The 13418-nt window shown below is 47.1% G+C and overlaps 1 protein-coding gene across 1 annotated transcript; it reads right to left on the bottom strand.

Annotated features, from left to right (window-relative positions):
* Positions 1-2012: 2012 nt before the first annotated feature.
* On the bottom strand, positions 2013-11937 carry LOC116820076 (neuropeptide Y receptor type 2-like). The gene is made up of 2 exons (XM_032772294.1): positions 11683-11937; positions 2013-3599 (listed from the first exon to the last, which is right to left on the bottom strand). The coding sequence occupies exon 2, from the start codon at positions 3551-3553 to the stop codon at positions 2390-2392; it is 1164 nt and encodes a 387-aa protein (XP_032628185.1). The 5' UTR covers positions 3554-3599; positions 11683-11937; the 3' UTR covers positions 2013-2389.
* Between the last annotated feature and the right edge of the window lie 1481 nt (positions 11938-13418).

Genomic DNA, 13418 nt, shown 5'->3' with positions numbered 1-13418 from the left:
TAATGTCATCATCTCCACCCTTCTGCAGTCAGACATGCTGTGTAGTGTCACAGGACAAGACACTTGGCAAGCATGTAGGAAAGCAACTTGGCTTCCCATGTTTCTCAGCTGACAGAATGATCTGCTCCAAAATCTGGTTTGCTGATGTTTTACTGTGACATATGTTACCGAGTGCTAAATTGCTTTATGAAATGTTTGTTGGTAAAACTGAATACTTGCCACTCATTTAATCCTCCTTTAAGAAGATCAACATTTTTGTTATCCTCTGGTTTGATGAAGATACATAGTGATTTCCTTGGAAGATAAATCACAGAACTGACATTCATTAAAGAGCAAAGGATTTTGCCAAGATTGCTCCTGTATAAAGAAGATGCCCCTGTTATCCAAACACCATAGCTTAAATTCATGAGCAGAATCCCCATTTGTTCCCAAGCACTCTAAAAAGAACCGCATGGGGTTTGATTTAGAAAATCTGCCGCCAGCCAGGTTTTATGACAATTATTCATAGCAATTGTCACCAGACACTCTGCCCAGGCACATAAGTGAGGTCTTGCTGCCATGACTTGCAGCACAATGGTCTCCCTGTTTGGAAAGAATAATGTGCCACCTATAGACTTTTTTATACCTCCTTGCAGCTGGCGTTAAATTAATGCAAATAATAGGAGGAATGAAAAGACTGGGGGAAACTAATCTAATGTGGCAGCACGAAGCTGAGCTGAGGAGCAAGCGTGGCTGGAGCCTGGTGAAGACGGGGAGGGGGTAGGAAAACAAGACCCACAAATAAGTCATTTAGCAATTTTCCCCCGCAAGCTTCCCAGGACTCCAGTCTTGATGGACCAATGATCTGACCCAATGTGGCAAATCCTATATTCCTGTGGTCTTTCATCTTTCTCTTATTTGTTTTCCTTTGTTCCCCTGAAGACTTACAAATCTTTTTTTTTTTTTAATTAGGAGGTAAGTCCGTTTTCCAGGGTTCTGCAGTTACTTTCTGCTCTGATAAACACTAACTTCAAATGACACAAATGACGAGCTGTTAAGATCACTGTGGCAATCAAGTCTCATTTGATGGGAAAGCTAAAAATACGCTTCTCCAGCTGACACAGCCTGAAAGAGGAAAATGTTGGGGTTGGTTTAAAAGAATACGTCTTTTTCTGTACCACTTCCCTTAACGTAAGTACAGGGATATTGTCATGGTGGGTTGGTTAACATGTTATTTCTGCCTTCCAAACTAGAGCATTAATATACAATCTAAATCTGATTCTAAACAGACTGTACCCTAATTACTCGTTGTTTGTAGGGCATTGTTTATAGAAAATGGGGTTATTGCTAAGGACTCTCCAGTAGTGATTCTTACATTTCCCTCAACGATCAGTGGTTCTGGATGTTGGGGAATGAGGCCCACATCTCTGAGTCTGGATGAAAGCAATAGTGTCAATAATCCTGATCAGGAGCTTAATTGATCCACACAGAGGTTGTTCATGATCTGCCAGCCCACATCTGCTCTCCCTTCCCTACATTTCCTCTTGGTCTGCCAACGCCACAACATCAGTGTCACTGGCTCTCTGGCTCCCAGACTAACTAAACACAGCTTGTGTTGCCTAGTGTCACCACACCACACTGAGTCTCCTAAATCCTTGCCTAAACTAAGCAATCATGGAACAAACTACTGATTACACTGCTGCCACTACTCAGCCTTTCTAGAAATAGTAGCTCCTCTTAGAGATAATGCTGGACAAATGACCCATCTGCAGTGGCTGGAAATGTAGAATAACGGGACAGGCTTATGTGCTGCATGGCTTTACCTTTCAGCTGCTCAATCCTGCTTGTCCAAGACTGATTCTGAGTTTAACAGTAGTAAGCAGAATCCTAAATGTTTCTATTTCTAGGATAAAATGAGATTCTCCTTGTTTGGAATCATTGTCTAGGGAGGAAGGAATAAGAGTCCCGAGGAAGAGGTTCAAATAAGAGCACGTACATACCAGATACAAGAATATATTTAATGTGCACTAGAGTCAATAGATTCCATATTGGTGGTGGATCTTATTTCATTGAATGGAAGCTTTTTTCACAACAAACAGCAGAAGAGAATTATCTCACTTTTTAAATTGAAATATCCTCTGTACAACACGTTTCCATGCTTATGAACAAACAGTGCTCTCTGTGCTTATGGACAAGTAAGCGCAGAACTAAGAGGACAGAATACTTAACCTGTTTCATAAGACAGACTGGACAGTTGATTGTTTTGATAGATACAGTAGGTACTTCCATTTGGCTACGGTAGCTACAATATTTTGGCAACACAACATTTCCCTCTAAAAGGTATCAGTCCTGAGAGGAACTGTTCAGGGTCAACCAGTCTCTGCCTCTGTGGATAATGGATTTCTCATCTCTATACCTCTGTCGGCAGCTGCCCATTGCCAGCAGAGTGCTTGATGCTCCCATTCAGAGTGGTGGCCTTGAAGGTGTAAGACCGGCGTCTAATTGAACCATCAGTGTAGATACTCTCAGGCTTGTTCTGGCAGCTGAAGAACGTGAGGAACCCATTCCGGTAGTTCTTGTTCATCCACCCATAGAGCAGGGGGTTTACAAATGTGGAACACATGGCAACTACATGGAAGACAGTGTAAAGGAGTTTGTACTCATGGAAGATGAGCACCAAATCCAGGTCGATGGCAAGCTGGAAGATGTGGAAGGGGAGCCAGCACACTGCGAAAACCACCACCACCATCACTAGCATTTTTGTTGTCTTCCTCCTCCTGCACTGGCTGTCGCTGCTGGAGGTGGGGCTGATATGATTTTTCAGCTTGAACCAGATCCTGATGTAGGCATAGCAAATAATGGCAAGTGGAAGGATGTACTGCAGAAGGAGCATGGAAAGGCTATAAATGGTGGCATCTCTGTTATTTCCGGAAGGCCACTTTTCAGAACAGACGGCTATTTTGAGGTTGATGGATGGGATTTCCTCATGCCTGTACTCTCTGAAGATGGCCAACGGGCCAGCCAGGACTGCACCAGTCAACCATGTAATGGTTATGATCGTGAAACTCAGCCTCTTGGAGATCCTGCTGTCCAAGTGGAAAACAATGCATCTATACCTGTCCAGAGCTATCACAGTTAAGGTGAGGGTAGACACATGGACACTCAAAGCTTGGGCATAAGGGACCAGATGACAAAGAACAGCCCCAAGCTTCCACTCATCCAGTAATGTGTACACCAAGGTGAAAGGCAAACAGAGAGTGTCCACCATGAGGTCTGCCACGGCCAGGTTAGCAATGAAGAAGTTGGTTACAGTCCTCATGGCTTTATATTTCACTATCGTATAGATCACCAGGGAGTTGCCGATGAATCCCAGCAGAATTATTAAGGAATAAGCTGTGATCAATATGACCTGGACCCCAAGGATCTTGGTACTGTCCATCATGATGCTGCTGGAACCTTGCAGACCCTGGTTGGGAGTGACAATGCCATTGGAGTGCCAGCCTACTGGCAGCTTCTCATCCAGAACCAGGTCCTCCATCACCAGGGTGCTGTTGGTTTGCTTCAGCAGCCCCATGTCTGGTGTGTCCTTTCAGGATGGGGGGAGCTCTGTAACGTCACCTCTGGAAGAGTAAAAATGAAATAGTAAAAGTGAGACCCTTTCAGACAGGAGAGCAGCTTCAAGCACTTTGATTCACAGTGGCATATCCAGGTTGTCATTTCAAATGAAGCAGCAGCAGTGGTAACATTCCTTGACTTTTCCCTACTCCCTGATAAACTTGTGGTTTCCATACATAGTTACCACAGCCACTCAGAGGGATGTTAATCCCCATTAGACCTTATTTTAAACATATGCTAAAATTCATACTAACCCACCAAGGAAAGGCCAGTGCCCCTTCCATTTCCCAAATGAATTTTTCAGATTTTATTTATTTATTTAAAAGTGAATGTTTTTTAACAAACAAACAAACAGTCCTTACACTCTCTATGCCGATGTGACCAAGACAGAGCTCAGCTTACAGTACCACTTCTGTGTGCCCTGCCTGTTATGGTCTGCTGTGCTTTTCAAAATGGTTACACTAAAGAGATAGCCCCCCTCTCCCCCGAAAGGTGCACGAGCCCAAACATCTCACATGAAAGTGCCTCTGGCAACATTGTGCATGATGACACAGGGCCAATCCAACTCCATAAGCCAATGTTGAATTTTGTTGCAATCACAATAAGAGAATGTTGCCGCTGCAGGGGTTTTATTCCGTACATACACAGCAGCATAAAATTCAACACAGCTATTAAATCCCCACCAGCCTTTCTCTGTCAGAACCCCCCACAGCTGAGAAGTGAATAGCGGTGAGCAGGGGTCACACTCTCCACCTGTTCAGACCCAAATGTGGGGCCAAGATCCAAGAATAATGCTTGAACAAAGTGCTGGTTAGGAAAACAGATCAGTTGAGTTGCATAAATAACATTGTCTGCAAATTTGCCATTCAGCTTTTCTGTTCTGAATCATTTCCAGTTGAGCAAAAGGGTTTTAATGCCGCTCAACTGAGAGAAATGAAATGTGGGTCCAAAATAAAGAGTGCACCCTCAGAGGAAGAAGCAGCTGCATGGCATCTTATCGTCCTCCTTTCAAATGAATTGTTCGAAGTTTCACATTTGTTTCTACAGGAACCAGTGAACCGTCTGCTTCTGGGCAGCTCAGCAGATCCTACCTGACAGCCAGCCACAGTTGCAGGGTTCTCAGAACAGTATGACCCGAGGAATGGATAACTCTGAGTTTTTATGTGAAATGTGCAGTGGTTAAGCTAGTTCCTTAAACAAATGGATGAAAATAATGGCCATCATGATGGTAAATGAGGCTGCAATTATGCTGTAATGGATAATAAATAGCTGGGTGTTCATTTATCACTCCTCAGAACAAGGATCATAACTCCCCTTGGGAGCAGCTTCAGGAATCTCTTCTGATGGCTGCAAAGCTATGCTGCTTGGGAAGCCCAGGGGAAGGAGAACAGCCTAATTTAGACTGGTCTCAGCTGCGCGCTCCCTTGCACTCTGTGTGTTTTTATTGGCATTTACAACTTTGGCACCAGTGGCTCTACTGGGGGTGCTGGTTTCTACGGCAGAGATGCTAGGATAAGTTCTCCTCTCTGTGAAATCAGTGCAATCCCAATGCAGTGACAAGTTTCAGTGAGGCTGCATTGGTCTGACCAAGAGGAGGTGATTCTCTGCCTTTATAGTATTTTCTCATCTAGGCAAAAACGGTGTATTGACAGAGTAAATTCTACACAGCTGCAAGTGAGGGAAAAAGGATGGTGCAGGGATGAGGATGCTCTCTGGACAAATTACTTAGCCTCTCTGTGTTTCAGTTCCTTAGCTGTACAAAGAGAGATCAAAGCACCCTGCTTGGGCTCTCAAGGGGGTTGTGAGGCTAAATACACGAAAGGCTGTGAGAGGCTCACATACTATAGTAATGGGGGCCATATCTAAGGTGGGAAAGGTCAAGAGGAAGGATAACCCTAGGCAGCAGGGGGGAAAAGTAACACACAGCCGGGAGGAAGGTAATGAGGGTGATAAGTCAGTATTGAAGGTAACATGAGGCTGGGTGGGGTAATGGGAGGGTAACCCCACTTGGAACTAGTCATGTCTACTAAATCTTTACCAACTAAAAAAACCCACAGGCAGGTTTGTTGGAACTGTTCTCTTCTCTCTGCAGGACCCATTAACTACCATAGAAAAAACCCTAGGGCCATCTGCTCATCCCTGACAACTAAGAGAAGCTGGTTTAGCAGCTTGCACCACAGAGGCTTCTGCCCTTGCACCGAATGGAGACATTAGTTGAGCAGGGAGAAGTTGGGCCATAGAGAATGTGTTGATCAGTGCACAAAGAAAATGCTGAGAGACACAGTTTGTTGCTCAAGCCTCCATGGAAACAAAGCTGCCGATCAATGGGCAACATGCTGCAGTAGTGACCTAGCCCCACTGCTTCCCTGTATCTCAGAAAGTCCCCTCCAGCCCTCCTCAGGTAACAGGTGCTGGGCTGAGCCAAAGTCAAACTGCAGCAGGGAAGAGCAAAGTTACAGTTCAAAGGCTGATGCAGAAAACAGAATGAATGATGGACATGTTTTCACTACAGACTTTCTCAGCTTCCTCACTGCTGTCTATCTTGCACCATATGTACTCATCTAACTAGCTATCTACTCACAGCCTTGGCATCATCCCTTCCCTTTCTCTTTTTCCCACATCAGCTGCCAAATGTCTGCACAGTTTCCTATTTAAAATCAAGCTATTTTCTTCAGTTGGAGACTAGCGATAAAAACAACCTGGGAGCAGCCAGAAACATAATAATCATTAGGGCTGTTTTGCCTCAACCATAAAAGGTCTTAATGGACTTTTGCTTTTCAAAGGGCAATAATTAAAAACCAATTACGGGATTTTAGTTAAGAGGCAAAACCACACTAGACTCATAGACTCATGGACTTGAAGGCCAGAAGGGACCATCGTGATCATCTAGTCTGACCTCCTGCACGTCGCAGGACACAGAACCTCACCCAGCCACTCCTACAATAGATCCCTAACTTCTGGCTGAGTTACTGAAGTTCTCAAATCGTGATTTAAAAACTTCAAGTTACGGAGAATCCCTCATTGACTCTAGTTTAAACCACCAAGGGCCCCAGGCTGCAGAGGAAGGTGAAAAAAACCCACCATTAGGCTGTTCCAAGGTCATTTGGGCTGCTTCTAGGTCGACAGCTCATGTACCAAGGTTCATCCCAATGAGAAATCAAACAGCCCCCTAAATGCGTATTGGGATGTGGGAGTTAGGGTAGCAAGCCACCCACACTCTAGAGCCCCAACAAAACTGCCAGGCTAAATGGACAGATCTCAGGAGCTAGGAACTACTTTTGTGGGAATGAAGCAATAGCTGTGCAGACAAGTGGGCCAGCAGAACCAGAAATACTCCCATGTGCTGTTCAGATCTCTTTCACTAGCATAAACAACTGGAAATGTATTCAACATTGCGCCTCTGACAGGAGAATTATTTAGATCTGTTCCACTGCTGAGATTAAACCTACCATCTCTGTCTCTTCAAAGGCAGAGTCATGCTGGGGAAGGTGTGTGGTCTGCAGGGAGCAAGAGGTGACCTCAGGGGTAGAGATATACACCCAGCTGTCTGTGAGAGGAGTGTACCTTTCGACAGGAGAGGCACAGGTCAAGTCTCCTTGGTGGCCCAGGCCCTTGCTAAAGGTCTGAGTGCTGCCTGGTTTTCAGAGGTGCTGAGAACCCACAAATCCCACTGAAGTCACTGGGAACTGCTTGTGCTCAACCCCTTTGGGAATCGGACCACACCACATCACTGAGCATGTTACTGGGGCTGAATAATAGTCCTGTATGTGGATGCTTCATGGTTCATCCTCAGCTTCAGGGAAGACCTGCCACACTGAGTGTGGCAACTGCAGCCCAAAGGGGAGAGAGGCTACCCCCAATAAGGAGAACTGGGATGTTGGATGTCTCCACTCCTTGGTGCAACAATCTACCTCCTGCCCATATGGGAATGTGGGAGGGTGACACTGGGCACAGTGTGGGCTATAATGGCTGCAGGGCTGACGAGAGGGGGGAAGCCGGTACAAATTACTGGGACCCAGCGGTCCACAAATGGGTCTGGGGCCTGGCTTCCCCAGCTTTGTCGGCCCTGTTTAGCTGCTCTGCCCATGCTGGGGGGGACCAAAAATTTTTTTTCACCGGGGCCCGAACCCGCTGTCGGCAGCCCTGAATGGCTGCACCCCAGTTCTCAAGGCAGGACAGGACCAGACTGAGGATGCAATAGAAGCATTTCTGGTGGAAATGCAGCCACAGCTGGGAGTTCTGTAGCTTCCAGTTATGCATAAAAATCCCAGCCTAGCATCCATTCAAAGGATCCACCAGGTCTGCAGCCACAGTCTATCCCAGCTGAGCAATGCAACCTACTTTAGGTTCCTTTTCTCCCAGGGATTAGACCCAGAGTCCACTCTAGTTGGCAATGAAATCCAGTTCCAGAATATTCACATTCTAAATGACCTGGACTATCTGCCTGTCTGACCTCACTATCCAGGTCTGCTCACCTGGAAGAGTCATAGGTGACTTTAAGGTGACTGGCCCTTTAAAGGGGAAATGGGGCCAGCCCTACCTGTGTGGTAATTAATTGCATCTCACCCAGACGGAGTGGGACTAATGGGGTCAGGTGTTAGAATGGCAAACACCCAAGCCTCACACTAAAAGGGATTAAGAAAGTGCAGTTGTGACCAACTGTGGAGGACAGCTGTTGAACTGGGTTCTGGCTTGAGCTGAGATGCAGAGCTAACTCCTTGATAGGCCTTTGGAGCAAGAGCAAAGCCTCCAGAGAATCTGGGCTGGGGTTCTGCAAGAGAAATAGGGAGCTGAAAAGGAGCTCAGGAAGATTGAGAGGCTCAAGCCTGGAGTGGGGTGAAATGTGCTTCAATAGTGTTTAATTTCATTTGTAGTTTTGAGTTCTACTGAGGAGCTGGAGGAGGTGCCCTGGCAGGTGCTGCTCTGCAAAGGAAGTGTGAAATTCTGTCAAGTTCTGTTTGATTTGGAAGGATTGTGCTGCCAGCCCCGGGACCCCAGGAAAAGGACTCTGAAGAGGCTGACTGGGAGAAGCCAGTTTGGCACCTGATCAATTACAGCAGGAGGACTTTCCTTGACTTAGGAGGGGACTGAACTTTAAGTGTGACCTGGCTGAGTAACCCAGAAGAACTCTACTGCAGAACCAGATTGGCCACCAAAAGGCAGTTCTGGAGTGAGAAGAATCCCTGCAATGCTGCGTCCTGACCTCCAATGGTGAGTGTGGCTCCATGAAATGAACTGTACAGCCCCCAGTACTAGCCACCTGGATGGTTTGACTCAGATCTATATGTTGTTTCAGTGAGTGTCCAGGCTGTGAACATGATCCATACAGAGACAGGACACGAGAAATGGCAGAGGGAATTTCCTGAAAAATGAGGTAGTTGGAGACAGAGAGGGAGAGTCTTTCCCTTTGGAGACAGAAAACAGAGCTGGTTAATTAAAAGCAGTGCGTAGTGAGATTATGGTGGCTCCAGCCAGCAGTTTCTGAGTGTGAGGGGGGCAAAGGGAGCAGATGGGAGGGGGATAATGGCAAAGACTACCTTTAGATCAAAGGCCCTCTGCAGTCGCAAGCCCATCACCGTTAGGTTTAAAGTGGGAAAGGAAGGGACCCACCTGGAGCCAGACTCTTCTCTCTGCTTCCAGTCTTAGAGTAGCTGTTCTGATTAACATTGCACATGGTCTCTTTTTGCTACTGGCTTGGGGCATAAGGAATCAAAGAGCTGCTAATAACTTTTGCATTTTCACGTACCTGGTCCTGGTCCTATTGCTGCTGTGCCCTCTCTCCATAATGGCTCATCAGGTCAAAAAAATAAATGTTGAGTTAGGGCTTGGATAGATCAATGCTTGGAAAGGACTAGACCAACTCTCCCTTTGCCTACTTCAAACAGACCTCACGGTTACCGTGTGATGAGAGGCAGCAATGCTGGAGTCATTGCCTGAAGCGGGGACCCTGCAAGAGTTGGATCTATCCTTCCTTGTGCAACACCAGAGGGTCATTATGGACCACACTACAGGGGGACTCTGGGGCAGAGAGTGGCTCAGACCCTCCAGAAATTATGTAGCAATAACATGCTAGGTTTCCGCTGGTTAGACCTAAGAATTGCCAGACCAGATCAGACACATGAGCCATGTAGTCCAGATCCTGTTTCTGAGACTGGCCAGTAGCAGATGACCTTCAACGGAAGGAGCTATGATGCTTTTCTCTCACTGAGGGTCTGCTCCAAAGTGTGTGTGTGAGAGAGAGAGAGACTCTCCCAACCTGCCACTTTCCACTCTGCTCTTTGTTCCCTGCAAAATATCATCTGATCCTGGAGAAGCACAAGGCCCTCATATTGTGTAGAACAGTGATAGGGCTTCCTGGGGAGGGGAGAGACTGGGGGACAGAGAGGAAAATCAAGGGAAGTCAGGCAGCTGGAAATTGAATCAACACTCTGAAGCCACGGGAATCCAAGAGCACCATCAAGTGGCCTCTTCCCCAGCACTCTGGCTCCTCCTGTGCTCAGAAACCCAGTGGGCCCAGGTTTGACTCTTAATTGATTCTGAAAACTCTGGGGAATGTCACGCCAACAAGGTGGTAGCATAATCCCTCGTCACTCCATGACTGAGCCCCTGGGTGGAGAGAGAGAGGATAAAACAAGGAAGGGACAACAGCACTAAAACAGCCCTAACAGATGTAGAGGTCAAGTGTAGGGTGACCTAGCATTGCTCAAGTGATGAAGCATAACTGAGGGGAATAACCCCAGGGCCTCCAGTTTCCATACTGGAACCTGCAGGTTCCTAGCATGATGCGTTCATACTTTCACAGTTAGGGTGCTTCAAAGGAGCAGGTGCAGTTTCTGCAGGAAATGGTGCAAGGGAGTTGATTGGGGGAGCTCCCAGCTACTTGGCTCAGAAGAGGAGGAGCAATAGGTGATTTCTGCCCTGGTTGTATGAGACATTCATCTATACTTCAGCCCTAGTTCTTTCCCCACAGAAACCACTGGGGGGAATGTTGCAGGAGCACTGACTGTAGAAGAGCTCACAGGTACTCTAGTACCAGCAGAAGACCCAATAGGGAATGATGGAGGAGCACTGGCTGTGGAGAAGCTCACACATACTTCATTACCAGCCGTTCCCAGCCTTGTGGAGAAAGACAAGCTGGTATTCCCCTTGCAGAGACGAAAGCCTGTAGCAGGAGTGCCTTCAACATTGCCATGTGGCAGAGATTGGCTGGGCATGGGGAAGCAGATTCCTGACATGCTTTTCTCTGCACCACCTGTGGGAGGCTGCAGGAGGTAAGAGAAGGGATATGCTGGTTGTGTGCCAGGATCCAGCTGTGGTTTGGGAGTGTGCGGCATGATTCTGCTTCAGGACTAAGATTCAACCACAGCAGTTAATGGTGGAGGAGACAAGAACCCCTGAAGAGAAAGTTGGAAAAGAGAAACTAGAATCCTACTTCTACCAAACCTGTAGCAGTAACTCAACTTCTGGTTGGACAGATTTGAGGAGCAGATGGGAAAGAATCTACCCAGCCCTGGGAGCTGCAACCACTCTTAAAAACAATATGCAACAAGGGAGGAAAGATAGCAACCCCTGACTTTCATTCTACACCCAGCCTTGACGTGACAGCAGCATACCAAGAGCGTGTTCCTATGTAAATGACAATGGAAACCAGCATAAAGGAGGTTTCTGTCAGAGGGTGCAGGGAAAGATTTACAGGAGGGAGCAGAATTTCTCAGGCAGCAGCTCGTTATATCCACACCTGCCATTCTCTGCTCTGTAGGTTTGTGATTCGTTTCCACAGATGCCCCCAACCTCCCCTTTCCTATCCCCTCTTCCCTCTGAGCATCCTGCTCCCCAGGCTCCCTGCTTCTGCTCAGGAACAGCTCGAAACTCCTGTCAGTATTGCTTGCTGCACGCACCTTCTTAATTCCATATCTCAGTGCTGCCGGCACCTGAAATCAATCCCCAGGATGATGATGCTTAAACTCTGCCATGGACAAAACATTCCAAATCTCCACTGTGCACCAAGAATGAGCCCTTCCCAACCCACCTGGCAAATGCAAGAGCATTCTCTGAATTCAGTAATGAAGGCACAGAAAAGCCACATACCTGGAGTTACTGTCTCATCGCTGTTTGGGATGGGGATCTGTCCTTTCCACTTTCTCTCCACTTGGATCAACCTATAGCAAGCAGGATTAAAGCACTTCTTCTAAAACTAACTCCCGGAAAACAACAAAAATCATGTGGATGATTGTGCTCCTGGAATGTGCTTCATCCCAGAGGAACAGTTTGACATGCCAGCTTGCAGGCACTCAGAGCTTCCTCCAGGAGAGTGACTGACAATCCCTGCCACACAAAGCTGGATGCTCCGATAGATACTGAATGAGAGAAAGAAGAGGGAGTGTGTGTGTTTTAACAAACAGGAAAGGAAAGGGGGAGGGAGCCTGCTGCTGCTGTTCATACATTGTTCAGCCACTGAGGGGCTTCTTGCAGTGGAGGAGAGAAGAAGCTGAAATGTTCCATCATATCATCTTCCCATCCCAGGGAGAGGCAGTGAGGTCTAGTGGCCAGGACAGTGGCTGGGGAATGAGGTGACCAGGGTTCTGTTTCTGGCTCTGCTCCTGACTTTGGGCAAATCTCATTCCACTCGTCTGTGCTTTTCTTGTCTTGCCTGTATAGCTTTGGGCCTGGACATGTCTCTTCCTCTGTGTTTGTACAGTACCTAGCACAATCTAGGTGCTTCAGTGGTATAAATAATAATGGTCTGAAATGGCAGTAGCCACAGGGCAGCTGCTTGTCCCTTTTCAGAAATTGGAGCTAGGGAGCCAAGTGAGCCTTCTGTGTGCCTGGTGCTGTCTAAACCGAACAATCTCTGCATCCAGGAGCTTATCATCTAGTGCAGATGTGTCTGCATTAATGCAACAGGTGTCGCTATGTGTTGGGGTTGGTGGAGTTACATTTTCTATTCTGTTTTGGAATAAAAACCCCATAGAGACGTAATTCAAGAAAGAGAGAGGTGACCTATCACGACAACAAAAGTTTGGTGTTCCTGCAACAACTAGCCTGGCAGAATTGTGGGGCATGGCAGAATATCCTGCAGCCAGAATGGGGGAAGTAGCAGAGGGGGCAGGGTTTCCAGTCTTGCTGAAGGTCCCATAGGTGGCCAGCCAACAGAAAGGAGGCTGACCTGGACAAGGAAATGCAGGAGTGAGGGAGTGAAGAGAAGGAGACCCAGCATCTGCTTTGAGACACTTCAACTAGGAAGCCATTGTGGCACGGCTCTGGCTCTGGCAGGCTGTGCTTCCTTTCTCTGGTCAGCTGTGGAGAATCAGGAGCCAAATAGTATCAAACTGGGTTTTTTTGTGCCTGCTCCAAGAGGTCCAGGGTGCGAAGGGAAAAGGAGAAAACCCAAATGGCCAGACAGAGAAAGGAAAGGTAAAACATGTCCGTACCAGAGACATCCCTTTCTTGAATCTGTCCAAGTCACCCACAGCTTCCAAGTAGTCAGTAAATGGATGCATGGGATAGATTCTTTATTGCTCTGCAATATAATCACAATATGTTTTCAGCAATGTATTGGACAGCTGTATCCAAAGCCCTCTGAGTGCCTTAGCAAAAATAGAACTCTAAACAGTAATAACCACAGTGCGGGGAGTGAGCAGGCCTGATCTACACTGGCTGCTGCTACGGGCTGAGGTGTAATCATTTCACTAGCCTAAGGATTATCCATGTTCACCTTTGCCCCCATTCTGGGTTCAGATGTGACAGGCACATGCAGCTCCACTTTTCATCTGGCCTGTGGCATGCACAGCACGCCTGAACTCTGCCAGTTCAAGAGTCAGGCC

The sequence above is a fragment of the Chelonoidis abingdonii genome, chromosome 7 (assembly GCF_003597395.2).
Source record: "Chelonoidis abingdonii isolate Lonesome George chromosome 7, CheloAbing_2.0, whole genome shotgun sequence".
Taxonomy (NCBI): Eukaryota; Metazoa; Chordata; order Testudines; family Testudinidae; genus Chelonoidis; species Chelonoidis abingdonii.
This window is presented reverse-complemented; position numbering and strand designations above follow the sequence as displayed.

Bases quoted from the DNA above. Each gene is read 5' to 3' on its own strand.
- LOC116820076 (XM_032772294.1), bottom strand. From the start codon at position 3,553: ATGGGGCTGCTGAAGCAAACCAACAGCACCCTGGTGATGGAGGACCTG.